This window comes from Lissotriton vulgaris, chromosome 6 (assembly GCF_964263255.1).
Source record: "Lissotriton vulgaris chromosome 6, aLisVul1.2, whole genome shotgun sequence".
In the NCBI taxonomy this organism is placed as follows: domain Eukaryota; kingdom Metazoa; phylum Chordata; class Amphibia; order Caudata; family Salamandridae; genus Lissotriton; species Lissotriton vulgaris.
In genome coordinates, this window is record NC_141694.1 from 1260160485 (window position 1) to 1260186544 (window position 26060).

At 49.2% G+C, this 26060-nt stretch overlaps 2 protein-coding genes across 3 annotated transcripts in view; one reads left to right on the plus strand and one right to left on the minus strand.

Moving 5' to 3' along the window:
• CALHM5 (calcium homeostasis modulator family member 5) overlaps positions 1-13251 on the minus strand; it is a 44621-nt gene extending 31370 nt beyond the window's left edge. Inside the window, exon 1 of the mRNA XM_086927372.1 lies at positions 12623-13251. Coding sequence (XP_086783498.1) covers positions 12623-13162 — 540 coding nt within the window. The 5' untranslated portion in view covers positions 13163-13251. The remainder of the gene's footprint in view (positions 1-12622) is intronic.
• Positions 1-26060, plus strand: part of TRAPPC3L (trafficking protein particle complex subunit 3L) — a 606266-nt gene that overhangs the window by 388766 nt on the left and 191440 nt on the right. The window lies entirely within an intron of this gene.

The window sequence follows — 26060 nt, forward strand, 5'->3', positions numbered from 1 at the left end:
TTCTTTCACAGTGTATGGCAGAGACATCAGACACACCACAGGAGGTGGAGCCAGCATTGTGGACGGAAGGCCCAGCCCTATTCAGGTCCCAGGTGCAACTCCTCCCTCCCATCGAGATGCAGATCTCTCCATTCACCACTGGGCTGACTCAGCCTGTCTCCTGGAATCCCCCAGCCCTGCCACTAAAACTCCAGACAAGGAATACACAACCTAGCAGAGGCGGGCTTGGATAGTTAGACAAGAAAATACCTACTCTCTAAAGGTGGTATTTTCAAACACAGAATGTTAAAACCAACTTTACTAAAACATGTATTTTATCATTCTGAGTTTAGGCATACTAAATTCGAATTTCGACCATGTTCCCTGAGTCAGTTAGGATTATAAAATGTAATAATCTAACTGCCCATTCTGGCCTATGGAGAACAAGTAGCCTTGCAATAGTGAAAAACGAAAATGTCTGTAATTCACTATTAGGACATGCCACACACACCAGGGCATGTCCTACCTTATACTTACAATGCACCCTGCCCTTGGGCCTACCTTAGGGGTTTCTGATATGAAGAAAAGGTAAGGTTTAGGGCCTGGCAAGTGGGTGCACTTGCCAAGTCGACATGGAAGTCACAGACTGCACACAGGCCTTGCAATGGCAGGCCTGTGACACACTTTACAAGCTGCTTCTGGGGGTGGCACAACCAGGGCTACAAGCCCACCAGCAGCATTTGATTTACAAGCCCTGGGCACACATGGTGCACTATACTAAGATCTGATAAGTAAATCAAATAACCCAATCATGGAGTCACTAATCAGTACATCAATCAGGACTCACGCCAATGATGCCAAGACTAACAAGTAACTATCTGTATACAGGGCCGGACTGAGAACCGAAACCGGCCCTAGCAAAGTGCTTTAATTCTCAATTTGTAATTATCGATGCTTGTTTTGTAACTGAAAACATGCACTGCCTTTACAGCTACCTTTTGTTTCTTCTCTGAAGTCCTCAAAGGCATGATGCCCAAGCTCTATGCTACTCCTACCCATGTCTTAAGTCTTCTCTGTATTACGCAAGCTTGCAACATATAAATACAAACACTAAAATATTGACATTTTCAATGCTTGGGTGGACTTTACATGATAAACAAAATGTATTTCAAGTAGAAGAAAAAAATTGTATTTACAGACGGTCATAAATATTTTAACTCTACTCAGGCATATTTGCTGCAGGGCTAGCAATAGCATTGCTTGCCATGGAAGTTCACATATTGCAAACATTCCTTGTGCAGGCCTAGGGCCTACACAAGGTTTATAGTTGTAAGACTCAGCAATGTATAGGCCTCTGACTTTGGTTCTGGGGATTAAGAAGAGCCCTTTAACTGTTTTTATACTTTCTAGTCCTTGCTTTTCCTTGTTCTCCTCAGAAGCAAGTAAGAGACATGTTAGGGATTAAGGATGGTGACAAACATGTGATGTCATCAGGTCTCTGTGTGTGGGAATACCATGTCTGCTATCACATGCATTTTGGTGTATCACTGCGCCTGCGTATCCAGTTGCCACAAAAGTACACTTGAGCAAATGCATTTTCCATAGGGGAACTTCTTCAGGGATAATCTCATGGGATACTAGTAACTTCACCATAAGGAGTTTCTTCACTGATTGATTCGATATGAATCCTTAGTGTATATATATATATATATATATATATATATATATATATATATATATATATATATATATATATATATATATGTAGGAAGGGGGGAGTCTCTAGTTGGCGCAGTGCAACACTAGCGACAAGCAGGGACTCTCCTCTTCCTCGTCAGGGCTGAGGGTTACCTTCCAGACAACCTCGGCTTACCCTCTAGGTAGTGTGGCTTAAGCAGTCGCAGGCTAATCTTTGGGGCATACAGGTTAAACACTTGCAATAGTACACCTTTACAACCAACCCACCACACAACGAGACCAGACTGTATTCTGTAAAAATATATATCTTTATATAGATTTTAAGCAGGCTTGTGAATACAGTCAATATACTTTATGAAAACGGTTGCAGATTACTTAATTCGGGTTACCACAGTTCTTATGCAGTTCTCTTGAGGCCCGTAGGCCGGGGTTAACCAAAGTTCTTTGTGGAGCCGGCGGCTTCCAGGGGATCTGTCCCACGTCGCGTTGCCTTCCCGGGGTCGCTGATCGTTGCGGCTCTTCAGCCGAGCAGGTCACTGGTCATCCGGGGCAGCGGTGTTCTGTGGCGGCAGGGTCCTCTCCTCGTCGTCCGCTCCGACCCTGGAGGCGGCGGCTGTGCGGCGGTGGCAAGTGGCAATACGGTCCCCAAGTGCAGGACGTACCCAGCCAAATGCCGGTGCAGCTGTGGGCTCACAGCTGGGCTGTCGGGCAGGCTACCGACCTTGCGGATTCTCGTAGGGCAACTGCCCGTCTTTGCAGGTGAGTGACTGCTCGTTATGCAATCACCTCGAGAGCTCGGACCGGACGGGTCCTCCTTCGCTTTGCTCTCGGGCTCCCGGTGCAGTTGCGGTCACGGTGTTCGGGCCAGCGGCGGCTGGTCCTTACTTTGCTCCCGCTGTTGCTTTGGGCCCCGGTCACGGTGGTCGGGAGGACGTCGATGCCTTAGAGGAGCTTCCTCTGTCGGTACTGCGGCGATGGTCAGCACCCGCAGTCGCTTTCTTCCAAGGGGGTTAGCGTCCACTGGTCCTGGGACGCTGGTCAGGGGGCAAGTTCAGTTGCAAGCCCTTGGAGATCTCTTCAGCAGAGTTTGGCACAAGTAAAGCAAAAGTCTTCTCGTAGTCTTTTCTCCTGTCTCTCCTTCAGCAGCAAGGCACCAGACACAGGCAAGAGTCAGCACCCTTCCTTGTCTCTCACGGTCCTTCTCGTCGGGCAGAGTCCTTCTGTGGCCCAAACCGGATCTAATTCTCAAGGAGCAGGGCTCCTTCTTTTATAGGCCAATTCTTTTGTTCTCGCAGGCCAGGGGGGCCTTTGCATAGCCACTCTCAGTTCTGGAGTACCACCAGCAGGTGTACTCCGGCTTCTGCTTTCAGTGTGAGGGGCAGGCGCATCAGACGCCCCACAGGGGGTGGAGCCAGCATTGTGCGGACAGGGGCGGCCAGAGTACCTTGTTGATGGAGGCTTCGCCCTTCCTGGGCCAGGTGCCGGCAGAGTCATCCGCCGCTCCCCAGGAGGGTGGAGCCAGCATTGTGGTGGCCGAGCACAGCTACAGTTCGAGTCAAGAGGCACTCCTACCTCCCACTAAGGTGTAATCTGCGCATTCACCCCCTGTCATCCCTCCAGCCCTGTCACTCACACATCCTAGACAGTCAGAGACACATACCAGCAGAGGCGGCTGAAATGGTTAAGCAAGCAAATGCTAACTTTCTAAAAGTAGCATTTGCAAACCCAGGATACCAAAATAAACTTGACTACAAGAATTATCTTATCATCCTGAGTTCAGGCATACTAAACATGACTCGCTACCATGCTCCGTGAGCCTGCGGGAATTATATGGTGTAATAATTCCAGCAGCTCAGTCTGGCCTAATGGAGCAGGTAGCCTTCAATAGTGAAATACGGTCTCGGTTGTAAGTCACTACTAGGACATGCCACACACACACATCAGGGCCTGTCCTACCTTACACCTACAATGCACCCTGCCCGCAGGCCTACCATAGGGGTGACTAATGTGTAGTCAAGGGAAGAGTCGAGGCTGGCAAGGGGGGTGCACTTGCCCAGCTAGCGTGACGGTACGAGACCGCACGCGGGTTCTGCGGTCGCAGTTCCCAGACACATCTTTACGGCTGCTTCGGTGGGTGGCGCAACCAGCGCTGCAAGCCCACCAGCAGTATTGGCATCTACAAGCCCCGGCACTCTCTAGTGCGCTTTACTAGGGACTGACAGTAAATCCAATGCACCAATCATGGATACCAATCGTATATACAGTTTTACAGTAGGGAGCACTTGCACTGCGGCACGGATCAGCCGTGGCGCAGTGCCCTGAGTATCGGAAAACCAGCAAAACATCGGAGGCACATCAGCAAAAAGTGGAAGGGAGACTCACGCCAAGGTGCCAGGTCTAACATGTGTCCCCTCCAGCTGAAATGTGGGGGGAACTACCCTTCCCCAGGGAGTTCCACATCACTAAGGCGGAAAAATCTGGACAGACCGTCAGCGTTGGCGTGATCGGTGCCAGGGCGGTGTTCCACCGTAAAGTCCATACTCTGTAGAGAAATGGACCACCTCAACAGTTTCGGGTTCTCACCCCTCATTTGCATCAACCATCTGAGGGGCCTGTGGTCCGTCTGAACTCGGAAGTGAGACCCAAACAAGTAGGGTCTTAGCTTCTTCAGCGCCCAGACCACAGCAAATGCTTCACGCTCTATTGCACTCCACCTACTTTCCCGTGGAAGTAACCTCCTACTTATGAAGGCTACGGGTTGGTCAAAGCCCTCCTCAGTCATCTGTGAAAGAACAGCCCCTACACCATGCTCTGAAGCGTCTGTTTGCACAATGAACTCCTTGGAGAAATCAGGGGCCAGGAGCACGGGCGCCGTGCACATGGCAGTCTTCAGGGTGTCGAAAGCATTCTGACAGGCGTCAGTCCAAATCACATTCCTGGGCTGCTTTTTTGAAGTCAGCTCTGTCAAGGGGGTCACGATCGTGCCATAGCCCTTGACAAACCTCCTGTAATACCCAGTGAGCCCCAGGAAGGCTCTCACTGCAGTCTGGGTCTTGGGGGGTTCCCAAGCCAGGATGGTCTCGATTTTGGGCTGCAAGGGGGCTACCTTGCCACTCCCAACTTGGTGTCCCAAGTACACCACGGAACCCTGCCCAATCTGGCACTTGCTTGCCTTGATTGTGAGGCCTGCTCTGCGCAGGGCCATCAACACTTCCCAGAGGTGTCGCAGGTGTTCGGGCCAGGTACCGCTGAACACTGCGATGTCATCCAGGTAGGCGGCACTGAACTCGTCCAGTCCAGCCAGCACCTGGTTGACCAATCTCTGAAAGGTGGCAGGGGCATTCTTCATCCCAAATGGCATAACCCGGAACTGGAAATGCCCATCTGGTGTCGAGAATGCCGACCTCTCCTTTGCCCCATCGGTCAAGGCGATCTGCCAGTACCCAGACGTTAAATCAAACGTGCTGAGGAACCGGGCAGCCCCTAGCCGATCAATGAGCTCGTCAGCTCTGGGGATGGGGTGCGCGTCAGTCTTCGTGACTGAATTGAGTCCTCTGTAGTCCACACAGACCCGGAGTTCGGGTGTGGCTACCGGCGCAGCAGCCTTCGGAACCAAGACCACGGGGCTGGACCAAGGACTGCTGGAAGACTCAACCACCCCGAGGGCAAGCATCTTGGAGACCTCCTCCTTGATGCAGGCCCGGACCCTGTCAGTCACCCTGTAAGCCTTATGCTTCACAGGTAAGCTGTCTCCCGTGTCCACATCATGGACGCACCAATCTGTGACACTCGGAACCAGGGAGAACAGGTCTGGAAACTGCCCCAGCAACTGGCGGCAGTCCTCCTGTTGTTCGGCGGTCAGGGTGGGTGAGAGGTTAACTCCATCCACTGACCCATCCTTCTCACAGGCCACCAAGAGGTCAGGAAGAGGCTCCGACTCCTCCTCCATTCCGTCATCGGTTGCCAACAACATGCCCACTTCGGACCTTCGCAAGTGGGGCTTGAGGCGGTTGACATGTAGGACCCGCAAAGGGTTCCTGGGCGTCTTCATGTCCACCAAGTATGTCACGGGGCTCTTGCGCTCCACAACCTCAAATGGTCCTGTCCACTTATCCTGAAGGGCACAGGGCTCCACTGGGGCCAGGACATACACCTCTTGTCCAGGCTGAAGCTCGACCAGAGTGGCATTCTGGTCGTACCACCGCTTCATTTCCTCCTGGCTCGCTTCCATATTTGCCTCGGCAAGTTGTCTGAAGCGTCTGGTCTGGTTTCTGAAGGCCAGCATGTAGCTATATACATTCTGGGGAGGTTTCCTGGGAGATTGCTCCCAGCCTTCCTTTACCAGACTCAGCGGTCCTCTCACGGGGTGACCGTACAGCAGTTCAAAGGGGCTGAACCCTAGGGACTTCTGTGGCACCTCGCGATATGCAAAGAGCAGGCATGGTAAGAGGACGTCCCACTTACGCCTCATCGGACCTTCCAGGCCCATGATCATGTCTTTTAGGGTTCGGTTGAATCTTTCAACCAACCCGTTACCTTGGGGATCGTAGGGCGTGGTGAACTTGTACGTTACGCCACACTCCTGCCAAAGGGACTTCATATACTTCGATATGAAATTGGTCCCCCTGTCGCTCACCACCTCTAGAGGGAATCCTACTCGTGAGAAAATTCCCATCAGTGCCCGCCCCACCACGGGAGCCGTCACTGTCCTCAGAGGGATGGCTTCAGGGTACCGGGTGGCATGGTCCACCAAGACCAGGATGAACCTGTTGCCCATGGCTGTCTTGGGGTCCAGAGGCCCAACGATGTCAATACCCACTCGCTGGAATGGCGTACCGACCACAGGGAAGGGTTGGAGGGGAGCCTTGTTCTTCCCTCCCGTCTTCCCACTTGCCTGGCAAGTTGGACAGGTTCTGCAATAAGCATCTGAACTCTTATGCATTTGGGGCCAGTAAAAGTGGGTGACAAGCCTGTCATAGGTCTTGTCCATCCCCAAATGTCCTGCTAAAGGCACATCATGAGCCAGACCCAGTAGGAAGGCTCTGAACTTCTGGGGTACCACCAGCACACGGGCTGACCCAGGTTCAGCAGCCTTAGGCTCCGAATACAGGAGGTCGTTCTCCCAGTACACGTAATGTGTTTTGGCCTGAACACCACTGGCCTGGTCTGCAGCCTGCTGCCGCATACCCATGAGAGAAGGGCATTCTTTCTGCTCCTTGCAGAATTCCTCCCTGGAGGGTCCTCCTTCTTGCTGCCAATGGGTCAGCTCAGGCAGGTCCCCCAGTTCGGCGATCTGTTCCCCTGTAGGCTCCAGGGCATCCCCCTCAAGGTCTGCTTCCTCCTGGACCGTGGGAACTTCAGGAGCCGGTTTCCCGCTCCCCCTGCGCCTTCTCCCTAAGGCCGGTTCCTGGGCCTCTCCTTCAGGCCCCAGGACCTCTCGATCACCCCTACTGGCTGCCATTGACCGGGTGGTCACGCACGCCCAGTCAGGCAGACCCACCATCCGCAGGTGAGTCGTCTTCTCCACCTTTTCCCAAGGGGAGTGCTCCAAGTCGTTCCCTAGCAAACAGTCAACAGGCATGGTTTTTCTCACACAGACCTGCAGAGTACCAGAGACCCCCCCCACTCGAAGGGAACTTGAGCCATCGGACACTGACTCTCAGAATTATCAGCGTTGATAACCCTACAGTAGGCATGGGGTACAACCTGCTCTTGAGACACCAGGTGCTGCCTCACTGCAGTCACACTGGCTCCTGTGTCTCTAAGAGCCTCAGCTTCCTTGCCATTGATGATCACCACCTGCCCATATTTCTTAGTGTTAGAGGGCAGGTAGTTCGTAGGGATCATCTCGCTGTCTCCTAGCGAGACCAGGGTCATGTGAACGGGATCTCCACCCCCCGGGACCATCATTTCTTCTCCCAGGTGAACGCTAGTCACTTGTTGGGGCGGAGCACCAGTGGGTGCGGGTTTTCCAAACAGGCGACACTTGGGGTCACTGGATATGTGCCCAGGCTCGCCACATTTGAAACAATTGAAGGGCCCCTTTGGAACAGGTTTACCTGTCGGGGCCCCATTCTGCTTCGGAGGTGGGGGAGGCTGAGAACCCTGCTGCGGGCTCCCTTGGGAACTACTTTGGGGGCCTTTTTGGAACCCTTTCTGTTTTCCCCCCTTGTCCCCCCCACTCTTCTGCTGGGGACCCTGCCCACCCTTGGCGGAGTCTCCCACGGGACCCTTGTGGACCCTGGTGCTGAGCCAGCGGTCCGCCTCCTCAGCAAGCTTCCTCGGGTTGGACAGCTTGCTATCGATCAGGTGTTGGCGTAACTCAGGAAAACAGTGATCAGACAAGTGCTCCCATGCAATTAAATCAAAGAGACCTTGAAAATCATTAACTTTGTTACCTTTCACCCAACCATCCAGTGCTCTGCAAAAGTAAGTCACATACTCCACATACGTATTCCCAGGCCGCTTAGTACATCCCCTAAACTTCTGTCTATACATTTCAGGGGTAAGCCCGTACCTGTTCATTAAAGCTTCTATCATGTGGGAATAGGATCTCTGATTTTCAACGGGCAAATCTAGCAAGGTATCTCTCCCTTCGCTAAGGAACCTTCCCCACAACCCCGCTCCCCAATCCTTGTCAGGGACCCGGTGGGAGGACATGGCTACCTCGTATGCCCTAAACCACTGTCCTATGTCATCCCCCTTAAAGAACTCCTTAACTACGTCCTTCGGGATGTGCACTCTTGACTCTACCTTCACTGGCGATGCGCTGCCACCAGAGGGAGGCCGATCCAAGTCTCTCTCCTTGAGACTTATCTCCCTCATTTTTACTTCATAATCCATCTGGTGCTTTCGCTCTTCCAGCGCCATTCTTTTCGTTTCAAGCTCCAGCTGGATTTTTAATTCTGCCAACTTTCTTTCGTGATTCCTCGTTTCCTTCCTGTCCGCCAGCTCCTCTGGCGACAGGCCTTTACCAAAGCTGTGCTCGCTGTCTTGCCTCTCGAGATCGATCAGATCCCCAAGTGCATTCTGCTCCGTCGTTGCATTCTGCTCGGCGAGGGCGTCTTGCTCCTCTGGGGTCTTTCTGGACTCCACCCAGGCTTTCAGGGCCTTGTAGAGCTCCGGCTTGTTTTTGCAGCCAGCGTGCGGAACCTTGAGTTTCCTACAGAAAAACTTCAGCTCCGTCTTTGAGTATTTGTCCAGTTTTGCGGCGTCCCACTCCACCTCCAACACCTCGGAGGTCGTGGACTCCGCTCCATCCAGGCTCTTTGTGCCCGGCATGGCTTCCGCACTCGGAATCTTCTTTCGGCAAAATTCAAAAAGCAAAGTCTGTGGCTAAGTAACTGGACCGTAATCCTTGTGTAGTGGTCAGAAGCTCAGGTATAGATATCGCAAGTGTAAATTCGAAAATCCTCACCGCTGCGTCCAATGTAGGAAGGGGGGAGTCTCTAGTTGGCGCAGTGCAACACTAGCGACAAGCAGGGACTCTCCTCTTCCTCGTCAGGGCTGAGGGTTACCTTCCAGACAACCTCTGCTTACCCTCTAGGTAGTGTGGCTTAAGCAGTCGCAGGCTAATCTTTGGGGCATACAGGTTAAACACTTGCAATAGTACACCTTTACAACCAACCCACCACACAACGAGACCAGACTGTATTCTGTAAAAATATATATCTTTATATAGATTTTAAGCAGGCTTGTGAATACAGTCAATATACTTTATGAAAACGGTTGCAGATTACTTAATTCGGGTTACTACAGTTCTTATGCAGTTCTCTTGAGGCCCGTAGGCCGGGGTTAACCAAAGTTCTTTGTGGAGCCGGCGGCTTCCAGGGGATCTGTCCCACGTCGCGTTGCCTTCCCGGGGTCGCTGATCGTTGCGGCTCTTCAGCCGAGCAGGTTACTGGTCATCCGGGGCAGCGGTGTTCTGTGGCGGCAGGGTCCTCTCCTCGTCGTCCGCTCCGACCCTGGAGGCGGCGGCTGTGCGGCGGTGGCAAGTGGCAGTACGGTCCCCAAGTGCAGGACGTACCCAGCCAAATGCCGGTGCAGCTGTGGGCTCACAGCTGGGCTGTCGGGCAGGCTACCGACCTTGCGGATTCTCGTAGGGCAACTGCCCGTCTTTGCAGGTGAGTGACTGCTCGTTATGCAATCACCTCGAGAGCTCGGACCGGACGGGTCCTCCTTCGCTTTGCTCTCGGGCTCCCGGTGCAGTTGCGGTCACGGTGTTCGGGCCAGCGGCGGCTGGTCCTTACTTTGCTCCCGCTGTTGCTTTGGGCCCCGGTCACGGTGGTCGGGAGGACGTCGATGCCTTAGAGGAGCTTCCTCTGTCGGTACTGCGGCGATGGTCAGCACCCGCAGTCGCTTTCTTCCAAGGGGGTTAGCGTCCACTGGTCCTGGGACGCTGGTCAGGGGGCAAGTTCAGTTGCAAGCCCTTGGAGATCTCTTCAGCAGAGTTTGGCACAAGTAAAGCAAAAGTCTTCTCGTAGTCTTTTCTCCTGTCTCTCCTTCAGCAGCAAGGCACCAGACACAGGCAAGAGTCAGTACCCTTCCTTGTCTCTCACGGTCCTTCTCGTCGGGCAGAGTCCTTCTGTGGCCCAAACCGGATCTAATTCTCAAGGAGCAGGGCTCCTTCTTTTATAGGCCAATTCTTTTGTTCTCGCAGGCCAGGGGGGCCTTTGCATAGCCACTCTCAGTTCTGGAGTACCACCAGCAGGTGTACTCCGGCTTCTGCTTTCAGTGTGAGGGGCAGGCGCATCAGACGCCCCACAGGGGGTGGAGCCAGCATTGTGCGGACAGGGGCAGCCAGAGTACCTTGTTGATGGAGGCTTCGCCCTTCCTGGGCCAGGTGCCGGCAGAGTCATCCGCCGCTCCCCAGGAGGGTGGAGCCAGCATTTTGGTGGCCGAGCACAGCTACAGTTCGAGTCAAGAGGCACTCCTACCTCCCACTAAGGTGTAATCTGCGCATTCACCACCTGTCATCCCTCCAGCCCTGTCACTCACACATCCCAGACAGTCAGAGACACATACCAGCAGAGGCGGCTGAAATGGTTAAGCAAGCAAATGCTAACTTTCTAAAAGTAGCATTTGCAAACCCAGGATACCAAAATAAACTTGACTACAAGAATTATCTTATCATCCTGAGTTCAGGCATACTAAACATGACTCGCTACCATGCTCCGTGAGCCTGCGGGAATTATATGGTGTAATAATTCCAGCAGCTCAGTCTGGCCTAATGGAGCAGGTAGCCTTCAATAGTGAAATACGGTCTCGGTTGTAAGTCACTACTAGGACATGCCACACACATCAGGGCCTGTCCTACCTTACACCTACAATGCACCCTGCCCGCAGGCCTACCATAGGGGTGACTAATGTGTAGTCAAGGGAAGAGTCGAGGCTGGCAAGGGGGGTGCACTTGCCCAGCTAGCGTGACGGTACGAGACCGCACGCGGGTTCTGCGGTCGCAGTTCCCAGACACATCTTTACAGCTGCTTCGGTGGGTGGCGCAACCAGCGCTGCAAGCCCACCAGCAGTATTGGCATCTACAAGCCCCGGCACTCTCTAGTGCGCTTTACTAGGGACTGACAGTAAATCCAATGCACCAATCATGGATACCAATCGTATATACAGTTTTACAGTAGGGAGCACTTGCACTGCGGCACGGATCAGCCGTGGCGCAGTGCCCTGAGTATCGGAAAACCAGCAAAACATCGGAGGCACATCAGCAAAAAGTGGAAGGGAGACTCACGCCAAGGTGCCAGGTCTAACAATATATATATATCCCATGTAATGTAATACTAGGAGAAGTCAGAGGTATCGTACAACACACTGTAGCTCAATAGTTGTGTATATGTTGAGTGGCTTTTGGCAAACAATTGTTATCGGCTCATGTGGTTCCACAGTAAAGAAAGGCTTATTTGTAAGAGAGGAGTAAAATGTGTTTTGTTGCAAATACGATGTATTGAAGAATAAGAAGTTTCAAAATATAATTCGGACTCAAACATTGAACTTTTTGTATACTACGTTTCTATCAAGTGCAATCCTCCCTCTAAATATAATGGTGTTTCTACGTGGATGGCAGCAGTCCCCTTTGCAGCTGGACACTGATTTGGAAGTGCAAAATGCACCATGAACTGCGTGCTAGGGAGTGTGGTGGTTAATGTTTAGCTACAGCAGCTATAGTTGTTAGAATGGAAGGTTTAACCGCTTGCGTGCTCGTGACGGAACCATTCCGTCATGATCCACGGTGGGGCTGTGCTGATGACGGAATGGTTCCGTCACGGCTCGGCCGCCGCGCCTGTGCGGCGCATTCTATTAAGCGGGCGGGGCCGTGACGGAACCATTCCGTCGCAAGCACAGCGCACCGCGGCTTGTAACGGAGTGATTCCGTCACGAGCATGGCAGCGCCACGTGGCCCCCCCTGCCCCTTAGCGTCGGCTAAGGGGTTAATCAGCCAGTATGCCATTCATTCAGGGCCAGATAGGGACTTAAAATATGTCTGGGCACCACAATAAAAGTGGGACCCATTAGGGAGCCAGATAGCTAAAAAGTTGCCCACATTTCCATATTGGAGCAGTTTTTAACTTTGAAAGACACACTGTTTACGTATTTACCAAGATATGGGAGAATGCACACATTTGAGCTTGCTGCAGTCAATATTTGTGGTAATATCAGAGAAATTAATGGTAAAAAACGGCCTGCCAGACCCTAAAATAGGCCCACACACTAATTTACAAGACCCCTCCAGGCACTGCCAGATTGACCTATGGGCAAGTCCGAAACTGCATTGATTTCCCATTCACCGGGTTTTTAGTTGATCTCGTTTTGCCAATCACGACACACTGCATCACAGTACACACACATAAATAGGACGCGTTTTTTCAAAAGAACCTTTGCTAAACAAGCACTGGCCCATCTTGGTAAATAAAGGTGAGGCTGCAGTCTTACGTACCTGAGACTGGGCTTGCAGCATCAGCAGAATGTCTTCTGTTTCAGACCCGGGCATGGTTGTTTTCCCGCACACCACTCTGTGGAGTTCATCCGGGCACTTCCCCGACTTCCCTGCACACATGCTGTCCACGTAGCTCGCCACCTGACAGCCACTCATGGCGCACTGATAGAACGTCGCATTGAGCAGCGCCATGGCTAGCCAAATCACCGGTGCAAACAACGCTTTTGACGTAATCTGACAAAAAACGTGAAGGCCCCGGCAGCGGTTTCCCCTGGGGATGATTTTCGATGCATTCAGACAGCAGCCTGTAAAGAGTTTCCACGTTTGGCTGTTCAAGAAGTACCCCGCGATGAGCAGCACCAGGGCAGGGACGAAAAGAAACACCGCTCCGTAGGTGAGATTCTGGTGGCTACATGGACATTTAAAGGCAACTAGAGAAAAAATCTGTTGGCCCCCAATCGTCATCAGCCCCATGATGCCATAACCAATTGCGGTTTTTCTCTCGACAACGAATTCAAACATCTTTTTAAGACCATCCATGATTGAAGCTGCAGAAACAGTGAGCCAACTCTAAGTGAAACCAGCGAAACAGAGAGTGCGCGCCGGACTGCTGGCTGACTACTTTCGGTAAAACAAAGGTGTGGAGGCTGCAGAAATAGCGCACGCAAAGTAGTATTTCCGGTTTTATTTAAAGCAGTACAGCGCAAGGTTACTATCAGTACAAAGCACGTGCCTGCATGTCCCATATCTCCAGGGGTCGAAGTGCATTAAACATTTAAGGAAACTCGGATTCTTCGTGCAGTGGGGGTGGGGTCAAAGGCATGGCTCAAAAAACAAAATACTTTTTTCAATCTTTCACCTTCAAGTAACTATATATGTCATAATGGACTGCCGTATATTATGAATGCTCCATTAGTTAATGCAGTGCACAGTACCGGTCTGTCTGCACAACCGGAGAGCCACAGGATTGCAACCTGGTTAGTGTGCAGAAGTCCGGCCTATCTGAGAGCAAGAGTCACCTTCTACGCTCCTGCTAGGCAGCTACGTTCCTCTACCAAGCTTATGGCATGCGTTCCCACCCAGGTATCGCAAGCAGAGCACCGGTGGCAGCCCCCAGGGTCGGATTGGGATCACAATTCGGCCCGGGCACTCCTAAAGAAGTGGCCCATATTCCCGGAATGTGCCTTTTCATGAAACACCAATTGATTAGACTCCTCGGGCACGTTTATAGAAATGTTTGGTAATGTTCACATTTTATAGCGTATGGAGACAGTAGCGTGTGTAAAAACTAGGAGCATTGATTTTTGGCTTGGCGGGCAAGGTGAAATAGAATTGGCCAAGGGCCACAACACCTGCTCTGATTGGAATTTTAAAATCCTGGCCTGTACAAAAATGACAAATATCACCAAAATCCGATATTTTCCCCCTAATCAGTATGTATTTTAAACATTTAACGTAAGGCAAATGCACTTTATATTGATTTCTAAAGCTGCCTTAATGACCCGTGACTGATTGCCAAATTAAAAAAGTCAGAAAAGCCATGTTAAAAAAGAATAAGGTTTTTATTCTATATAAAGATTTGTCTTTGATTATCATTCTCTGACGTTTGCAACATTTGAAAACATGAACAATGGCCAGTCATTTAAAAAAATGTTTTTTGAAGTTTTACATAGGTTGAACTGGCCCCAAGGGCACTGGATCTAGTTCAATGAGCACCATCTGTGCTAGAGGAGATCAAATTAGTTTTTATTTTTCAGCCTCAGGACAAGAAGTGATTTGCCCAGGATCACAGGATGTTGAGCTAAAACAGGGATTCCAAAATAGTTCCAAAGTTGGCAGCTCTGGTCATGGTAGCCTCACAGCTAGGCCTATATGCAAACAACCCCTCCAGGCACACTCAGCACAGAAAGACACTGGGGCTGACAAGACAACACCTGGCCCCCCAGCAAAGCCCCTGAAGAACTCTCTCCCTCCCCGTCTGCCAAGGCCTGGTCGAACCCAAGGGAGTGAGGTGAAAAAACAGCCAGAAGAACAACTGGCCCCCAGGGAGGCCTCTGGCCGCTTCACACTCACATCCTTCCCAGCACACCATAGCCTCGGACTTTGGCCTGGCAAAGGTGGAAGGAAGCACAGAACAAAGCTTCTGGGCCAGCCTCGGAGGTGGGGAGTAATGGAGGCTGTGGTGAAGATGGGCCATCAGTCGTTATCACCTGACATTTAACCCATAGTGAGGCTGCTTTACTCTTCCCGCCTGCTTCTGTTTGACAGCAGAAGGGGAGAAGGAGCACTGCTTTTGGGTGTGTGTGCATCCCCACAGGTGCTAAGCTGTAGTCTAGTGCCCAAAGCTCCTGCCCTGATAGTCAGCTTGCCTTACAATACAGCAGCCTGGCTGGGGGCGGGCGGGGCTGCCAAAGATTGCAAGGTTCTGTGGGCCGGTTGGCACAGGGCTTAAAAAAAATGGCCCACGGGTGACACTTAGGCTCCGGCCCATCGTCCAATGCCCGACTGCCCGCCTTCCCAATCCAACCCTGAAACCCCCTCTCACGGATGGGGCCATAGCCTGGAACCAACTTCCAGAGGAGTTGCATGCTCTGAGTGACCATAAGGCTTTCAGAAAGAGACTAAAGTCCCTACTTTTTAAATAGTTCTGTGTCTCATCTAATCACCTGCAGGGCATGTGCAGGGACACTCCTTGGAGTAGCTGAGCTCAAAAAGGGCTGCAGAACATCACATAACAGTCATTTGAGATGTCCTCACTGATGTCACAGACCATGTCATGAGTGATGGTATATGTGAGGTCATATGTAGTGCATTGCCGGGCAGCAAGTTATAGTTAGCTCAGCTAACTATAGTTGCTGAATTTCTCTGGTTTTGTATGAATGAAACCTGAGCCTAACTATAATGTCTGTAATCTTTATTTTTTTCAGTTGATTTCAAAGATTTTGTTTTAATCTAGTTTTCACGTTTGCATTGTGTTGGAGAAAGGGGGCTCGGCCTTCAACCAGCTCTCAGGAATCCCACTCTGTAGGACTTACCGGAGGTACCAGGCGGGCTTCTTGGGTCCCAAGGACCCTCAGAGGTAAAGTGGACTTCATCCCCTAACCAGTAGTTCACCACAAGGTGCGTTTGCAGAGTGGTGTCGAACGTGGGCGTGGCTTCTGAAGACCTCTTAGTAATCACACTGGGTGGGTTTGATTGAACATAACAGGAGGAGTAGTTGGCTCCCAAAGATGTCCTTGGGAGCCAACTAGCCCTCCTATTACCTTCAGTAGGTCCCAGACAGCAGGATTGCTGAGTCCTGATAATCCCCTTTTTCTCCCCTACTCTGCAAAATGCCTCCTGGCGCACTACTAGTAGGGGTATGAAGTCCCCATGGCTATTGAGGGTCCTTGGGGGCCAACTACTCCTCCTGTTACCTCCAGCAAGTCCCAACAGTAGGTTTTCTGAAGGATTGTAGTGGCGACGCCCCTTTTTTCCACCACTCTGCAAATGTGCCTCTTGGCACACTAAACGTTGGGGGATGAAGTCCCCTTGGCTCTTCAGGGTCCTTGGGGACCAACTAGCCCTCCTGTTACCTCCAGTAAGGCCCACACAGGTAGACTGCTGAGAGGTCATCAGAGGCCACGTCCCCTTTCTTCATCACTCTGCAAATGTGCCTCTTGATAGACTACTCGTTGGGGGAAGAAGTCCACTTTGATCCTGAGGCCTCAGGAGGCACCACCAGCAGTGCGCCTAGAGGCACATTTGCAGTGTGGTGGAGAAAGAGGGCATGACGTCCAACCACCTCTCAGCGATCCCGCTGTGCGGGGCTTACTGGGGGTAACAGGTCTTGTTGACCCCTAAGGACCCCCAGTAGCAAAGGGGACTTCATTCCCCAACCAGGAGGCGTATTCGCAGATTAGTAGAAAAAGGGAATGGAGCCTCTGGCGAATTACCCCCTTACCTGGACCATTTTAGGCCCCAGGGACCCATCCCCTGGGGCCAGACCCTTTTTTTATTTTGTAATGTTAAAAAATGGGAGGGGGGCTGCACGGCTTCCCCTCCGGACCAATTTTGCCCCCAGAGACCCCATCCCCGGCCTTCATTTACTTCTTTTGTAATAGAAAGGGAGGGGTCCGAGCACCCCCCACCCCCTCTCCAGGGCCAATTTTTGGCCCTAGGATTCCATCTCCGGGGCCTGCCCCTGTTACATTTTTTATTTTCTAAAGAAAAGGTAGAGGGGCCATTCGATCCTCTCCCAGGGCTGATTTCGGCCAGGGACCCCATCCCAAGGGGGGCCAGGCCTTTATGATTTTTGTTTTATAATAGAAAGGGAGAGGGGCACACGCGGCTCCCCTCTCTGTGCCAACTGTGGCCCTGGGGACCCCATCCCTCAGGGCCTGGCCTCTCCTTTGGGAACCACAGAGGGAACCTGAAGGCTACTGCGATCCCTGCCAGCTTCCCACCTCCTGCAGGAGCCGGCATTGCTTTGGGATCCTGGGAGCTACTGACATCCATTGGGTCTCCCCACATTGCTTTAAAAAAATATTTATTCTGTGTGCCCCGGGAAAGGTGGCGGTCCCCAGGGTAGCGTGGGTGCCGCAAGACCACCAATAAAATGCATGATAAGACTGCTCACCTGTGATCAAGGCTGTTTGTAACAGCCGAAACACGTAAGGGAAACAAAAAGTAAATGCTGCCACTTTGATTGCAATAAAACGCTGGCTCATGGAATTGGGCTTCGATATTCTTTTTGTGCGTGGTTTGAATTGACAGGCTGCTCCATGCATGTCAAAACAAAGCCGCCCTGCAGAGATGGGGGCTCCTAGCAAAATGCGGAATTCTGTGGAGTTTGAATTTGGGGAGCATGTCCCGGTCACCTCTTCTGCCATATTATGGAATTTTTCCGATTACACTGGCATCGAAGTGAGGAAGGGAGACAGGAGGAGAAGTGTCTCCTTTTGCCTTTTCTGTGAAACCTGCATTTTTCAAGGAATGACCTTGGCAGCAATTACATCGAGCATGAACTGAAAACATTAAACTATTTAAATAGGCCTCCTTTTAACTGGTGACTATATTAATGGAATAAGCGCACTGGGACACAAATTGACTTTGTGATGTTATGTAATGCTATTGAGCAGGATTTACTCTACATTACGAGTCTAAAGACATGTATTAACATTACAAGTGCACTTTGGGAAATGTATGCTGTTGCAAAGTCATCCTGTGCCCTGAGCACCCCCCAACCTTTTCCTGACTTCGACTGGTGGTAACCGACTCTGACTGATCCTGGGCTCTGCCTAACCAGGCCCAGGGCCAATGTTATGCTGAAAGAGACACATTAGAATACAGTTAAAACATCTACATACGCTAGGGTACAGAATGGTATGGTGGGGTACTCTTGTGATTGCATGACCTACCCTATAGGCCCCTAGTATATAATAGGGCAGGGGGGGGGTGAAACTACCTGGAAGTCACTAGTACCTTAGGGCATGGCAGTTTAGAGGCCAGCAGCTCTTTTTGCACTTGAATGTGTTCACTGCTGAAGCCTGAGGTCAGTTTAAAAGCAGCAGTGGGTGCCAGGACTGCTTTTAAAAAGTAAATTGTGTCCAAACTCGACTTTGGTGTTTGGGGCACTTAAAATGGGTAACCTACAATGTTTCAGCATATTAGGGACCCACAGGGTCTCCCCTAGGTATCCCAGGGGTGTGGGGGGGGGGCAGGTATTTATAAGGTACAAACAGTGGAGGAGTACCCCCTATAGGCAAAAAGATATTTATACAAAGAAGAGATTCCTTCTGTATCAGGAGCTTAAGGCTCTGGTTTTAGCAAAAGATTGCTCCAACCTTTTTATATTGGACAGTCATAGTCCTTAGAGAAGACCCCTCACTCACCAACCTAGTTGGTGACATGCTTCATCATCGGGGTCCCACCCCATAGGCCGAGCGCCTATAGGGTGTGCTGCGACACCTGGTTACAGTGGAGCGGGTTTCTTTGATTTTTATATGTGCAAAGGATAATTGTGAAAAGTGTATTAAAAAGGGGTCAAGTCTACTCACACCAAGAATTTATTCCGGAGTGCTTGAACCCTATTAAAATATATGTGGCACCAGTGCCTATTTAGGAAGGTTTAGGTGCTTCGAGACGTGTGAAAAAGAATAAAAATAGCGTAGTGTGCTATGTGAGTTATTTACAAGTTAAAATAGGTCTACATGTTTCAACCAATGGTAGTATTATGTGGTTTTCGTCAGGACCGTGTTATTTGAACGGGGTGGTACACGCACGCTAAGGCGTGTCCAGCCCTCGTCCAAAAGCAGACCATAAATAGTGGTCTGGTGTTAAAAAGTGCTTTTTCCTGAGTTCAGGAGAAAAACCTGTGAAATAGAAAACATATAAAAGGTTGGGTAAACGTACTGGGGATAACAATACAAGGGTACAAATTACTATAGTTATTGTGCTAGGTGAGTACTCATGTGATAGTAAAACACCTCACATTTCAGGTCGTACCCGTGGTCTGTCTGTGGTAGTTGACAGAAGTGCTCAGGCGGAGTTTACCGGAGCATAAAGGTGTTGAGAATGATTCCAACAACTAGTTAATGCACTAGTTGTAGGTCCCATGAATGATTCCAACAACTAGTTAATGCACTAGTTGTAGGTGTACCTACAACTAGTGCATTAACTAGTTGTTGGAATCATTCTCAACACCTTTATGCTCCGGTAAACTCTGCCTGAGCACTTCTGTCAACTACCACAGACAGACCACGGGTACGACCTGAAATGTGAGGTGTTTTACTATCACATGAGTACTCACCTAGCACAATAACTATAGTAATTTGTACCCTTGTATTGTTATCCCCAGTACGTTTACCCAACCTTTTATATGTTTTCTATTTCACAGGTTTTTCTCCTGAACTCAGGAAAAAGCACTTTTTAACACCAGACCACTATTTATGGTCTGCTTTTGGACGAGGGCTGGACACGCCTTAGCGTGTGTGTACCACCCCGTTCAAATAACACGGTCCTGACGAAAACCACATAATACTACCATTGGTTGAAACATGTAGACCTATTTTAACTTGTAAATAACTCACATAGCACACTACGCTATTTTTATTCTTTTTCACACGTCTCGAAGCACCTAAACCTTCCTAAATAGGCACTGGTGCCACATATATTTTAATAGGGTTCAAGCACTCCGGAATAAATTCTCGGTGTGAGTAGACTTGACCCCTTTTTAATACACTTTTCACAATTATCCTTTGCACATATAAAAATCAAAGAAACCCGCTCCACTGTAACCAGGTGTCGCAGCACACCCTATAGGCACTCGGCTTATGGGGTGGGACCCCGATGATGAAGCATGTCACCAACTAGGTTGGTGAGTGAGGGGTCTTCTCTAAGGACTATGACTGTCCAATATAAAAAGGTTGGAGCAATCTTTTGCTAAAACCAGAGCCTTAAGCTCCTGATACAGAAGGAATCTCTTCTTTGTATAAATATATTTTTGCCTATAGGGGGTACTCCTCCACTGTTTGTTTAATTCTAGTTTAGGGGACCAGGAGTTCCCACCACACATAAGACTGTGCAACCTTCCCTTACTCTCCTTTTTGTTACACACATTTATAAGGTACACCCTTATAAAATTAGTTTTATATGCCTGGGTGAAGTGAAATTTCCCATTTCACTTCTCACATTGTGGTAAAGTGCTGCTCAAATTTGACTTTGATTCTAGGAGCACTGTGGAGGGAGAATCTGCAATATTTTGACAGATACAGAGCCCCTAAAGTCTCCCCTAGTTGCACACGGGGTGGGGATCCTGTAGATATAAGACAAGTACTTATAAAATATGTTTTTCTAAGTCCTGGTGCTAGAAAAATGTCCCAAGTCATTTTTCCCATTGCAGTTCAGTTCAAAAGTCTTTATTTCGAATATCAATTCATAAAAGACAATACATAGAAAAACACCATTATTTTGTAAAACCATTATAGTAATCATTATCTAAAAGTTTGCCTCATTTTAAAAAGATATTAAACAATTCGATAGACAGTTTATTAAAGACTTTTAGTTATGATAACAATCCACTATATAAAATGTGTAAAAAGTATATAAGAGAAATAGGCATTAAGAGACATTGGGGTTTCTAGTTCGAATAATCCAGGCCCAGCCTAGATACTTGGCCACACCAACCACCGCCATCTCAGATGTATTAGAGCGAAATATCCTCATGGCTTCTAGAAACCCTTTAATTTCAAGATTTTTACATATGGGTTTAAGCCATTTCAGCCGAGGAACGCGGTAGGCTGGGCATGCAAAAAGAAAGTGACCCAAGCTTTCCGGGTGATTAGGGCACCAAGGACAAGTATGATTTGTATTCCCAAGCCATTTCCCGGCAAAGGAATTGACTGGGAGTGATCCGACACGGAACTGGTGGTATAGTTTCCGGTCGAAGGTTTTAGTGATCACATCCCAGTAGGATTCTAGAGAAGGGGTCAGTTTAAGAACCAGAAAATGCCCAGTTAGGTTGGAAGCATCCGACTGGGCCACAGCTAGATGTTTTATTGTGGCCCAGTATATATCCTTGAAGTCCTGTTTGGAGGGAAAGAGGGAATCCCCCGGGTTGGACCAAAGGTGGTTGAGACCCATCTCATCCAGCACAGATTTTACTTCCCTTAACCAAGGGATTTGGGAAGCCCCCCACAATGACCTAACTTCATCCAATTCCTTGGAGAATAGGCTAAGCTCTGGAGTGGTCCAGAGCCGTCGCCATAGGGCCACCAGGCGGAACCGAGCCATGTCATTGAAGGGTTTGCAACCCAAATCTAACAACAATGGTTTGGTGGGTGTAGATGTCGGTAGACCCACCAGATTACGCAAAAATTTGTTTTGTGCCTTGACAAGGAGAGACAGATCTTTGTACCCCCACACATCAGTGCCATATAATATGGCTGTATTGATTTTCGCTTCATAAATTTTTATCACCGGGGCAATACGTTTGGTCAGTGACTTTTTTTGCTCCTGTAATAAGCAGCCCGAGAGGCGGACAAACTTAATATAAAGGGCCTCAATCTGGGGTTTCCAGCTAAATCGGTAGTCCTGGGTCACACCCAAGTACATCATTGTATCCACTTGTTCAATTAGGGTACCATTCAAAGTAATAAAGGTTTTAATGGGGCTTTTATTACTGGAAACCATAAATTTTGTTTTGTCAGTGTTGATCGGCAGATCATTAACCCTGCAGAACTCAGCAAACCTGCTGAGGGCTATTTGCAACCCCCTACGAGTTTTTGAGAGAAGCAGGGTGTCATCTGCAAAAATCAACATCGGGTATTTAAACCCGCCCAAAGATGGTGCATCGGTCGGGGTATCCGAAAATAATTTTACAACCTGATTGATAAACAATAGGAATAAGGTGGGTGCCAACAAGCATCCCTGTCTCACACCGCGTGTAACTGGGAAGCTGTCAGTCACGTGACCTTGTTTACCCCATCTCACTTTGGCGAAATTTTCTTCGTGAAGTCTAATCACTAAATTAAGAAGTTCAGGAGGCAGACCCATGAGTCTAAGGGACTTCCACATTTTCTCTCTGGGAACTAAATCGAAAGCCAATTTAAGGTCTACAAAAGCGGCATAGATAGTGCCTCCACCCAACTTGACTACCTTCCAAAACAACATGTTAAGTCTAAAGACCTGACCTAGGGTGCTGGTGCCTGCTCTAAACCCAGCTTGCATAGGGGACAAAATATTTTCCTGCTCCATCCACCCCTGGATTCTCACAAGTACCATCCTGGCAGCTATTTTTTGGATAGAATCTATCAGGCTTATGGGGCGATAATTCCCCGGGGCTGAGCGGTCTCCTTTTTTAAATACTGGTAGAATCTCCGCCCCTTTCCAGGAATTTGGAATCCTTGCCCCTGCAGTGATTGCATTCACAAGCATGGTTATGTAAGGAACCCAAATGTCTAAATTCATTTAAAAAAGATCAGAGGGTATTGCGTCCATCCCAGGCGCTCTACCTGAGTGGACTGTACCCAAAGCGTACTTCGTATCAGAGATATTAAAAACTAGTGAACAAACAGGATTAGAAGGCAAGACTACGTCCAACTCTAGGTGAAAATCCTGATCCACATCCGGAGCTCTAAACTGCAATGAGTAGAAATCCATCCAGTCTTCCACTGAGACATGATTCGCGGGAGTTTTGGAATTTTGGTTCGCACCCCACTTAACGATTTCCCAAAACTTAATTTGGTTTGAAGTTAGACATGCCGAAAGGAGCTCTGACCAATGGCGGTCCTCCCACTCCTTCTTCGCGGCCCATAGCGTTTTTTTATAGAATAGCCGGGCCGTTCTGATAACTGCAATGTCTCTAGATTTGATCGCTAAGATCAGTCTACTGTGTGCTACCCTACAGCTTTTGTTGTACCATTTTGTCCGGACTTTATCCTTCCTTGGTATTAATGGGGTTGTTAGCAGAGTTTTTAATTCCGCGAAGCACTGGTCGTGAAGATCGCTAATCTGGGGGATAGTCTCCTGGGAGGATGATGCAACTACCATAGCGGCCAGGGTTTTTGCCACTTCTTCCTCTATACCTTTTATTATGGAGGGGTCTGCAACTACCCTAGACCATTTTACTCTTTTTCTGTCATTACACAGTAAAACCTCTGATGTTGAGCAGGTGGTAATAGAAGGCCCATCTCCAATGCCTAAAAGCGCGAGGCTCAACGAAAGGGGGTTATGGTCGCTCTCTGGGCGTACCACAACCTCCATATCGATAACCTGGGACCAGAGCTCAAGTTTAACAAGGAAATAGTCGATACGACTCTTACAGACCCCATTGTTAAAGGTCGGTTGGCCTGATTTATCAGATGGCGTGCGTCCATTAGCAGCACGCAGCCCCCACTCTAAACATAAACCCTGCCAGTAAAGTGCTGCCTCGGTGCCCTTGACGCCCTTTGTTATTGATAAGGGCGGGATGTCCCATACCATATCTTCATCAACCCCTAGATCCTCCCCCACACTGTTCAGAGGCTCAAATGAACTGTTCAGGTCACCAGCGACCAGAATCAAACGGTCACTGCCTATTCTCCTCAAGAGTGAGTCCAGATCGTCTATAACTGGCTGTTTACGACCTCCAGGTCATCCTCTAGCATAAATATTTATGAGGATTAAGTCTTTATTGTTGCCTCTCCTACACTTAACACACAGGAGATCCGGATTATCTACCGAAATCTCCAGTAAGCTGAACCCCATGGACTGTCTTATCCATACCACTAACCCTCCTGAGGGTCTACCCTTAGGGCCCTGTGAGGCCGGCTTGTAAAAGTTTAGGTACCCTACCCTATGAATCGGGGTAACTGCCCAACTTTCCTGTAGAATGACAATATCAAAGGAGTCAATGAAATCAACCCAATCTTCACTATCTATACGACCCCTTAGTCCTGCCATATTCCAGGAAACTATTTTAGCTGTCCCTACTTGGTTACTAAATGGGGCTACCACAAGGGTACACTTATCCTCTTCTAGTTCAGCATTCACCCTCAAAAGGGAACTAGATCTCGGGGGAGGTGAATTAAGATGTACTTCAGCATAGTCCTTGCTATTACCCTCCACAGTGGTGGGTAGGCTACAACCTATAGAATCCCTACTACTAGAACTATCTAGACGATAAACATACCCCAGTCAATCAACACATTCCAACCCAGACAGTGGATCAAACCTGTTCGACAGGCACGGGTAGAAGGGCGAATTAGGAAACCTCTCCACCACATTTCTCCCCACCGGTCTATGAGGTGGAAAGTTTCTGGGAGGGGGCGGGCCATATTTTTTTGGGTAGAAGTAAGACAAGCTTAAGTACTGTACATCTCCTGTTCTTCCAAATCTTGCCTCTCTACAAATATAATCAACCACCCAAGGATCCAGGAAGTTTATTAAAATACAATTGCCTTCCAAGTCCTTTGAGCAATAACCCACCCAATCAACTCTGCGGACTGTCAGTATCTTTGTGGAAGAGGAGGGTGGAAGGGGACGATTTTTATTAAGCCAGAAGGCTACTTTGTTCATAAGATCTCCATGTGATTCTGATTGTCTATCCCTTAAGGGTGCAACACCTGTCAGGACGATAGTATATGGTGTGGCATCGAATGGTAGATCTGCTGGGGGGGGGCCTCTTCTGGAGACTCTCTTCAATGGTTGTGTACACCCTGCTGCAATACTAGTACTGGAATTTTGATGGGAAGTTGGTTTAGAACTGCCTACCCCTGAAGTGGAGGCCTGTGCAGAACTCACAGGCTTGGGGGCAGATAACAGTGGAAGCCCATGGGATTTAAAACTTGCCTTCTTGGGTATAGCAGTTTGGGTAGCCGGGGTGGAGGGTACATTTGGTGCACTAGGTGGCTTCGAGGTCCTGGCCTTAGGGACCGGTCTGGAGTCGCTAACATTTGACAGCGCCCCAGTAGGGATAGCCTTGGTAATGGTAACAGAATAGCCTGGGGGTTTTGGGTTAGAATGACCAGAACCATTAGAAGAGACCGAAAGCTTGGCCTGTTGGCTAACCAGTTTTTTAAGTAGACAAGAATTATCTTTAATATTGGTCTCTAGGTTGTCAATTTTTAGATTCATAAGTCTAGTTCTCTCTAGTACCGGGAGTAAAAGTGTCTTAATTAAAATTTCCATTTGTGCTAGCAGGTCGGCATTATTCACATTCATATTTACTATGCTAGTAAGAGGGACCCCTGTAGTATTAGAAGCAGAAGTGACAGTGCCACCCGATGGAATAGTAGGTAATGGTTCATCCCTTGAAAGGAGGGTTTCAGACACACGTAATGATGGACTAACGGTTTTAGGTGCCGTTGAAACTCCGCCTTTCTGCCGGCGTTTGTTACGCTTCCTCTTACCAGGACGATTCACCTCCAGAGTCTCCTCTTCGGAGGAGGAGTCTAGAAGCGAGGGTGTAGCAGAAAGAACACTATCCTCTACACCGCTCGTGGATGAATCTGTATCACCAATGTTATTATCAGAGATACAATGCAATAGAGGGGAACCTTCAGTATCATTATGTATCTCAACAGGTACAAGAACCAAGTTAGGGGGAGGTGGTTGGTTAGGTGTGGGGCTTGGTACTGTAACAATGTGCCCCAAAGAAGAACGTTTCCCATTTATTAGATCTAAGGACAACCTTTTTTCAACAAACGCTATTTCTTTTTCTAATATACCCGTAGCTTTCATTATAAAGGCATCTAATGGGCCTGAAACCACCCCCTTTGATGTCTGAAGTGCAACAGAACAATCTCTACCCGAATGTAGGGGCATGTTGAAGATTAAACAAGCAATACAGCCAAGATACAAATATTACAAACCCAGCAGACGCACAACAACATCTATAATAATTTGGGCGACTGAGCCACTTAACCAACTAATAGTCAGAATCACCGGGACTTTATCCAAGACCACGAGGGGTGGCCCA